The sequence below is a fragment of the Lithobates pipiens genome, unplaced genomic scaffold, assembly GCF_037356315.1.
Source record: "Lithobates pipiens isolate NorthernLeopardFrog02 unplaced genomic scaffold, aLitPip1_a1.2 Scaffold_8, whole genome shotgun sequence".
Classification (NCBI taxonomy): Eukaryota; Metazoa; Chordata; class Amphibia; order Anura; family Ranidae; genus Lithobates; species Lithobates pipiens.
The window spans coordinates 600,389,141-600,398,182 of NW_027507903.1; the positions used below are offsets into that span (position 1 = coordinate 600,389,141).

The window sequence follows — 9,042 nt, forward strand, 5'->3', positions numbered from 1 at the left end:
CGCCACACTTTTCAGATATTTATTTGTAAAAAAAAAAATGAAAACCATTTATCATTTTCCTTCCACTTCACAATTTTATGCCACTTTGTGTTGGTTTATCACATAAAATCCCAATAAAATACATTTATGTGCTTGGTTGTAAGATGATAAAATGTAGAAAATGTCAAAGGGTATTAATACTTTTTCAAGGCACTGTAGCTGCGTACAGCGGCCTTCACCCATTCATGTTTATGTGTGGCTATACGCAGCACCAGGATATCCTAAACACCAAAAATAATGCATGGAATGGGAAAATTCTCCTTACCATTAAAACTGAATTACAATCACATTTAAATTACATACAGCTGCATCTCATAAAATTAGAATACAGTGGAACCTTGGTTTACAAGTAACACCGTTAACGAGCGTTTTGAAAGAGGAGCAACTTTTCTTTTTTTTTATTCTGACTCTATTTGTAAGTGTTGTCTCACAAAACAAGCAGAATTCAAGCTAATGGGTGGTGCAGTACTGCATTTTGGCCAGAGGTGCGGGGGTGCCGGGGACACTCGGAACAGTTTGGAGCCGTTTGGAAATACTTGGAATGACTTGTAAACACTCAGAAATACTCCATTCTCAAGTGTTTCCAAGACTTTCCGAGATGTCCCTGAGTATTTCCGCCGCTCTCCAGCACCTCTCCACCTCTGGCCACATGCGGTATTGCATGTAATGCGGAACAAATTATCTTAATTTCCATTGACTTCTATGGGGAAACTCGCTTTGATATGCAAGTGCTTTGGATTACAAGCATTCTTCTGGAATGGATTATGCTTGTAATCCAAGGTTACACTGTATAATTATAAAGTTAATTTATTTCAGTAATTCAAAAAGAGAAACTCATAAATTTTCTATAGATGCGTTACACACAGAGTGATATATTTCAAGCATTTATTTTTTTTAATTTTGATGATTATGACTTACAGCTAGTGTAAACCAAAAATTCAGTAACTTAGAAAATCTAAATATTGCATAAGACCAATTTAAAAAAAGGATTTTCAATACAGAAATGTTGCTTACTGAAAAGTATGTCCTTGTACACATGGACGTCCGCACCATAGAGCAAGGGGGGTCAATCGTAAGAGTGTTGAAGTCAGAGTGAAGACACTTGCCCCCGTGTTGCAATGGCCACTGCAGCCGCCTCCCCGACAGCCGTGGACTTTTTTTTTCAAAGTGTGCTGCTGGCCTGGGGGCTGGGGCTGCTCTCAGTCTTTCCGACTACACATCCGTCCCTCCCTCCTCACCCCTGGTCCGAGCATCGGATTGGCTCTGCCGCTCAGGCCTTTGACTGTGACCTGGCTGTTGGGTGATTGGCTGCTGCCTCAGCCTGCCTCTGCCTGTGTAAATGTATGTTGTGCTTATGCCGATCCAGCCGGCGCAGCGCTGGCTCCTCCGACAGGTCACAGGTGCGTGGCGTGTAGTGGCCAAGATGACAGAGAATACACTGCCTGGCTGCCAGTGCCTGTCCTGGGTCTATCGCTGAAGAACCACAGGTAACAGCAGTGCCTGTGCCATGGCACCACTGTGTACATGATGCCCCCCCCCCCCAAAAAAAGTTCAGCGGACGTCCATGCTTGTACAGTATAGTATGCACTCAATAATTGGTCAGGGCTCCTTTTGCATGAATTACTGCATCAGTGAGGCATGGCTGGATTAGCTTGTGGCACTGCTGAGGTGTTATGGAATCCCAGGTTGCTTTGATAGCGGCCTTCAGCTTATCTGCATTGTTGGGTCTGGTGTCTCTCCTTTTCCACTTGACAATTCCCCACAGATTCTCTATGGGGTTTAGGTCAGGTGAGTTTGCTGGGCAATCAAGCACAGTGATACCATGATCATTAAACCAGGTATTGGTATGCTGTAGGCAGGTGCCAAGTCCTGCTGGAAAGTGAAATTAGCATTTCCATAAAGCTAGTCAGCAGAGGGAAGCTTGAAGTGCTCTAGAATTTCCAGGTAGAGGGCTGCACTGACTTTGGACTTGATAAAACACAGTGGACCAACACCAGATAGCATGGCTCCCTCATCATGGACTGTGGAAAAATGTGCATTTAATTTGGAAATCAAGGTCCCAGAGTCTTGAGGAGGAGTGAAGAGGCACAGAGTCCAAGTTGTATGAGGTCTAGTGTGAAGTTTCAACAGTCAGTGATGATTTGGGGAGCCATGTCATCTGCTCGTATTGGCCCACTGTGTCTCCCCTGCCCCCAGTGGTTGGGGAAAGTGACATCCAAACCTGAAAATGATGTAATGCAGGACGCGTCTGGATTCTTACTGGGTAGGGGAGATCAGTGAATTGATGTTTGCTCTCTCTCCTCTACGTGGTGGGACAGTGGAGTCCGTGTCTGTTCTAACAAGGGGTGCATGTAAGCGATGCAGCAGCTGTACTGCAGCCAGATGAACTCCACCTAGTGGTAATGGTGGAGGGGAGCAGGTAACAGATTTTCACAGGTCATCAAAATTCAGACAAAGTTAGTACTTGAGCCCCATTAATCTGTTTTCAACAGCTCACCTCAAAGACAGGGATCCCCCAGGACAGGACACTCACCCCAGATGAGAAATCTAAAATGCTGAAAAGAGAGTGCTAGTTCAAACATTCTTAGAAATCCAAAGTCTTTTACTGGTCAACTGGTTACAACAAGCAGGGCAAAAAGCATCTAACGCATTTCTGAGGCCACAAAATCCCCCTTCCTCAGGGCAGAGTGAAATGGCAGAATGTTAAATGGACTCAAAAGTACTCCTAAGCAGACTGATCTACAGGCAGAGAATTTTATAATCAACACTCAGTGCTGGTGTTCATAGTAGAATTGAAAAAGGAAACTCGTTGGCTGCCTTTTGCAGATGAACAATAAAGACCTTGGACCCCTAAGGATTTTCCATTTGATTCTCACTTTGACTGATTTCACTTGCATCAACTCAAACTTCACAGTCATCTTATTTTATTTACACAATTTCCTACAGTGAGGGAAAAAAGTATTTAATCCCCTGCCGATTTTGTAAGTTTGCCCACTGACAACGAAAATTGTAATGGTAGGTTTTTTTTTTTAACAGTGAGAGACAGAAGAACAACAAAAATATCCATAACAATGCATTTCAAAAAAGTTATAAATTAATTTGTATTTTAATGAATGAAATGCGTATTTTACCCCTTCGCACAACATGACTTAGTACTTGGTGGAGAAACCCTTGTTGGCAATCACAGAGTTCAGATGTTTCTTGTAGTTGGCCCCCAGGTTTGCACACATCTTAGGAGAAATTTTGTCCCACTCCTCTCTGTAGATCCTCTCCAAGTCATTAAAGTGGTTGTAAACCCTTGTGTTTTTTTTTTTATACCTTAACCGGTTCCCGACCAGCGCACACCGATGTACGTCGGCAGAGTGGCACGGGCAGGCAAATGGGCGTACCTGTACGTCCCTTTAAATTTTCTGCACTGCCATCGCTCGCGTGCCGCCGTTGGCGCGCTCGCGTGCTGGTCGGGACCCCCCGTGAGTCTGGCCGCTATCGTCTCACAGGGTGGCTGAATGCGGAAATGCCGTTGTAAACAACATCTCCCCGTTCTGCCTAGCAACTAATGATGCTGATCTCTGCTCCATGTGATTGGAGCAGAGATCAGTGTTCACTAAATGAAAGCCCAGCCCCCAACAGTTAGTAACACACCCCTAGGAACACTTAACCCTTACACTGCCACCCACTGGTTAACCCCTTCACTGCCAGTGCCATTTACACAGGAATCACTGCATTTGTATAGCAGTGATTGTTGACAATGGTCCCAAAAATGTGTCAAAAATGTCCGATGTGTCCGCCATAATGTCGCAGTCACAATAAAAATCGCTGATCGCCGCCATTACTAGTAAAAAAAAAATATTAATAAAAATGCCATAAAATTATCCCCTATTTTGTAAACGCTATAACTATTGCGCAAACCAATCAATAATCGCTTGCGATTGCGATATTTTTTTACCAAAAATATGTAGAAGAATACATATTGGTTGTCAGTTAAAGCGACGCAATTCCGAATCGCAAAACGTGGTCTGGTCTTTGACCAGCAAAATGGTCCGGGGCTGAAGTGGTTAATGCATTCTATGCATTAAGGTGAGAAACCTACTGTCATGCAGCTGCCCCCCCCCCCCGACCCTCAGTTTTATTATCTGAACCCGGTCTTTCTCACCCCGGGGATTAGCACACCAGCTCTAGCCGGTGTGTCTCATGTCCTGATTGGATAGATTGATAGCAGCGCAGCCATTGGCTCCCGCTGCTGTCAGTCAAATCCAATGACTTGGGTATGTCAATAGATGCATCCACACGAGTCTCCCAAAGGAGAGCACTTCTGCGACGGGGCAACCGAGAAGGAGGAGATACAAGAGCCACTAAGGGACCCCAGAAGAGGAGGATTGGGGGCCACTTTGTGCAAAACCAACTGCACAGTGGAGGTAAGTATGACATGTTTGTTATTAAAAAAAAAAAAACGAGGGTTCAGTAACCCTTTAAGGTTTAAAGGCTGATGTTTGGTAACTCAAACCTTCCGCTCCCTCTGTAGCTGTTGCAACAGTTAAAAGTGTAAGGCCCCTTTCACACAAAGGGTCCGATCAGATCCACCTGTCAGTTTTTCTTGTTGGACCTGATTGGATGGTCCATTCACCCCTATGTACCTGCGGGTAATAATGAACTGGCATCTGTTTACACTTCAATCCAATCCCATACACTAAAAAAAAAAGAAAAAAGAGGGGATCCATCCTCCTCCATCTAGGCTGATTATTGTCGGAGGTAGTTGGGTGTAAACTGACAGCATAGACTGTTTACTCCCGGGCACTCATAAAGCAGAGAAGCTATGTCCATGTCTGCTCTGCATAAACTAAGCGGACACAAACCTGTTATCCACCCATTGTGCTCTGAATATCAAGGGATCAGCGGAGGGATCTCCTACTGATCAAAACAGAGCCCGTCCTGTGTGAAAGCAGCCTATGACCCCCCTGCTGCTGCCATCATCTACCATATGTCAATGGCAGCCAAAAGGGTTAAACCCCATTTGTCACATAGTTGTCCAACCAGAACAGTGCATCCAGGTCAGCCTGCAAATCACAGACCTCCTGTAGGGAATGAACTCCGTTACTTAGCTTTGTGTCTTCTGAAAACACAGAAATGGCTTTTAACATACCTCCCAACATTTTGTGATGGGAATCAGGGACACCTACTAGCAAACATAGATAGGCAGAGGACATTCCCGTTGCCATACCCCCTTAAAGGGAACATAACCCAAAAAAAAAGGTTAATTAAATCCACAAGTGTTTTTTTTTATCACTACAATTCCTTTATATTGGCTTTTAAAATTGGCAAATGCAGCAATTTAGAATTTGGAAGAAAAGAAAGTGTATTTTATATACAACTATATAGATTAGACCAAAATGAGGGACAAATGAGGATGAAAGAGGGACATCAGGGACATCAGGGACAATCCCTCGAAATAAAGGACAGTTGGGAGCTATGCTGTTAATACCAAACTTTGTCCTGATCTTATGTTTTCCTGTGTTATAGCCGAGATGTGCATTGATGACCATTTCGCGGTGATAGCTGGTATGGAACCCATATCTCCTGAAGGTAGGTGAAATGTTTGTGGTTTTTCAGTGACTTGTCCTAGGACATTCCAGATATGATAGTAAGACAAAGACACGTTCTATCTCTTGTCTCATCAGAGCTATGCAGGCAAAATGTTGAAGAAGGTTTTCAAGATTTTTTCACTCCAGAATTTGAAAATGGGATTCTTATCTGTGTGTCTCATTGTGGTGAGATATCTCCTCACTTTAAGGACTGTCATGAAGGAACCTGTCAGATTGAGAAATGGAGTGGGCCCCGCTGCTCGTGAGTATCCTTTGATTGAATTTGCTTTAATCACTTGTACATATACGGCAGCAGGATGGCTCTCCTGCGCAAATCGCTGTATATGTATGGCAGCTCCTTTAAGAGCCATAGCAGGCACATGCCCTCGGAGGGCACAAAGCGCGTGGCTGGTGGGCGGGATCACCGCCAACAACACGCAATCACAGGAACAAGAGCCAGAATGGGGATTTGTGTGTGTAAACATGCAAATTCCTCTTCTGACAGAGGAGGAGAGAAAGATTGTCTATTCCTCCTAAGTAGGAACAATGGACAGACCCCTAGATTTAAGTCTGTACTCACAGTAGCCAGGAACAGATCCTTCTAGGTATGTCTCCCTCCCAGTTAGCTCTGCAGGACATCTAGGTTGCAGATTCTGTGGGCCTGGCCCTCAAGTTGACCACCTGAGACCGCATGTCAGCCTATACAGAGGAGGGGCAGCGCCTCCCCCCCCTTACTCCGGGACCCCGCTCTCCAGCCAAGGACTCCCTACACATGTGCTCTTGGTATAAATACAGTCACCCAGCATGCCTTGAGGCACCTTTCTCTGCCAATGGCCAGGGCTGTATCTATACCCATGCTCCCATTTATTAGGTTTCCTCCCACTGTTCAATATGCCCCTTCCTATTGGACCAGTGTAAAAAAAGCAGACAGCATGAGCAGCATCTGAGCACACTGAGCAGACCCCATCAATGGATCCCTACTCCCTGATAGGCAGAAAAAAACCAAAACGATGCACTCTCTATCACCTACCTAGGAGGGTGCTACAACAGTTATCCCCTAAAGGGTCATTTCATTCTTTGAACAATAGAGCTCTGTCCTCGCTACATGTTTCACTGTGTGTAACTCCTATTCTGCAATAAGCTAGACTCAATGTAATCTTGAAAGGTTTTGGCAAAAGCTCAGGAGCACTTTAAAGATATGTTATAGATCATGCATAATTCTTTTATAATTGGAAATGGTTCTTTGTATCCCCAGTTGTCCAGGTGGAGACCGCTACTTATACACAGACAACCAGTGCGGTGGGAGGATATTGAAGCTCGGCCTGTTTATTGGTGGAGGAGTTGTTTTGGGTGTCCTTGTTATCATCACCATCACTGTGGGAATCTGCCTGTACAGAGCAAAGTCCCAAAAGGCTCCGCGTAATGAATTGTTTTATGAGACTATTGAGTAGCCACATTTCAGGCTAAATTTGTCTTATAGTTAAAGTGTGGCATTGTATTGTTTTTTTGTTTTTTTTAGATACACGTGCAAAAAGATATTGACTTGATTTAACCACTTCAGCCCCGGAAGATTTTACCCCTTTCCTGACCAGAGCACTTTTTTGCGATTCGGCACTGCGTCGCTTTAACTGACAATTGCACAGTCGTGCGACATTGCACCAAAAAAAATGTTTTTGCCACAAATAGAGCTTTCTTTTGGTGGTATTTGATCACCTCTGGGTTTTTTATTTTTTTGCGCTATAAACAAAAGAAGAGCGACAATTTTGAATAAAAAGCAATATTTTTTAAATTTTGCTATAATAAATATCCACAAAAAATATATAAAAAATGTTTTTCCCCTCAGTTTAGGCCAATGTGTATTCTTCTATATATTTTTGGTAAAAAACCCACAATAAGCGTATATATTGATTGGTTTGCACAAAAGTTATAGCATCTACAAAATAGGGGATACATTTATGGTATTTTTATCATTATTTTTTTTTTCATTTGTAATGGCGGAAATCTGCAATTTTCATCCTGACTGCGACATTATGGCGGACACATCAGACACTTTTGGCACTATTTTGGGACCACTGTCATTTATACAACAATCAGTGCTATAAAAATGCACTGCTTACTGTGTAAATGACACTGACAGGGAAGGGGTTAAACATTAGGGGGCGGTCAAGGGGTTAAGTGTGTCCTAGGGAGTGATTCTAATTGTGGGGGGGGGGGCTACATAGGACATGACAGCGATCACTGCTCCCAATGGCAGGGGGCGGTAGATCTCTGTCTTGTCACTAGGCAGAAAGGGGAAATGCCTTGTTTACATAGGCATCTCCCTGTTTGCCGCTCCGTGACATGATCGCGGGACACCGATGGACATCGAGTCCGCGGGTACCATGGACATGGTCACGGAGCATGCAGCGGGCGCGAGCGCCCACAATGCCGCTTCTTAAAGGGGACATACCTGTATGCACATTTGCGCAGCCGTGCCATTGTGCCAACGTATATTGTCGTGCACTAGTCGGCAAGCGATTAAACAACTTGTATCTATGTATAGTTTGTAATATATTTATTAGATGTACTATGAACATATTTTTGATATACACTATGCATTTTATGGAATAAAGTTTTCATCTCTTGCAAATCTGGAGTGTGGTCATTTTCCCTTGCATATTGAAATCCACTATAGCCTGTGTCCTCATACTTTTATGGGAGGCAGATCATCTATCAATCTAGAAGTGACATCCCACCCACTGTGTTCTTTTTTTTAGTCATTGGGCATGGAGGAGGGAGGGACTGGGCTGTCATTTAGGATCTGTATACACACCTAAATGTGCGATGTCAATACCATGTGACCTGACTATGTAATTATACATCAAAACCTCGTGAGCAGCTATGTAGACAAACCAATAAACAAAGAGCTGCCAGCAGTCCCTACACTTCCTAAATATGTGATACTACAGAAAATGTATGACAAATGAGTGCAGCGCTAAGTGAACATGAAGTGTTAATAATATAATAAAGTGTGTGTGGCCCCCTAAAATGCTCAAAACAACCTCCCACTCCTCAGTAAAGTGCAAGTGCTCTCACCTTCACATAATCTCCCAATCATATGATATAGTAATTTAAATGAATTGATGAAAATGAAATAATATATAAATATACAATACAATTAATAAAAATAATGTGATTGTGAATCAATCGATTACCGTATATACTCGAGTATAAGCCGAGATTTTCAGCCTCTTTTTTGAGGCTGAAAGTGCCCCCCTCGGCTTATACTCGAGTCATCGCTGTCTGCCCGCTCGATCAGCGTGTCGAGCAGACAGACAGCGGCCATTCTATTCAAAAGCCGCGCCTCCGGCTCCGCCTTCGCCTGTGATAGGCGGAACACTGAATTTCCCAGCAGCCTGTGTTCCGCCTATCACGGACATCGTAT

At 43.7% G+C, this 9,042-nt stretch overlaps 1 protein-coding gene across 2 annotated transcripts in view; it reads left to right on the forward strand.

Annotated features, from left to right (window-relative positions):
• LOC143961286 (mucin-17-like) overlaps positions 1 to 8,247 on the forward strand; it is a 50,012-nt gene extending 41,765 nt beyond the window's left edge. For both annotated transcript variants that reach the window (XM_077470537.1, XM_077470538.1), the window contains 3 exons: positions 5,557 to 5,619; positions 5,715 to 5,880; positions 6,874 to 8,247. In XM_077470537.1, coding sequence (XP_077326663.1) covers positions 5,557 to 5,619; positions 5,715 to 5,880; positions 6,874 to 7,069 — 425 coding nt within the window. In that variant the 3' untranslated portion in view covers positions 7,070 to 8,247. The remainder of the gene's footprint in view (positions 1 to 5,556; positions 5,620 to 5,714; positions 5,881 to 6,873) is intronic.
• The last annotated feature ends 795 nt before the right edge of the window (positions 8,248 to 9,042 follow it).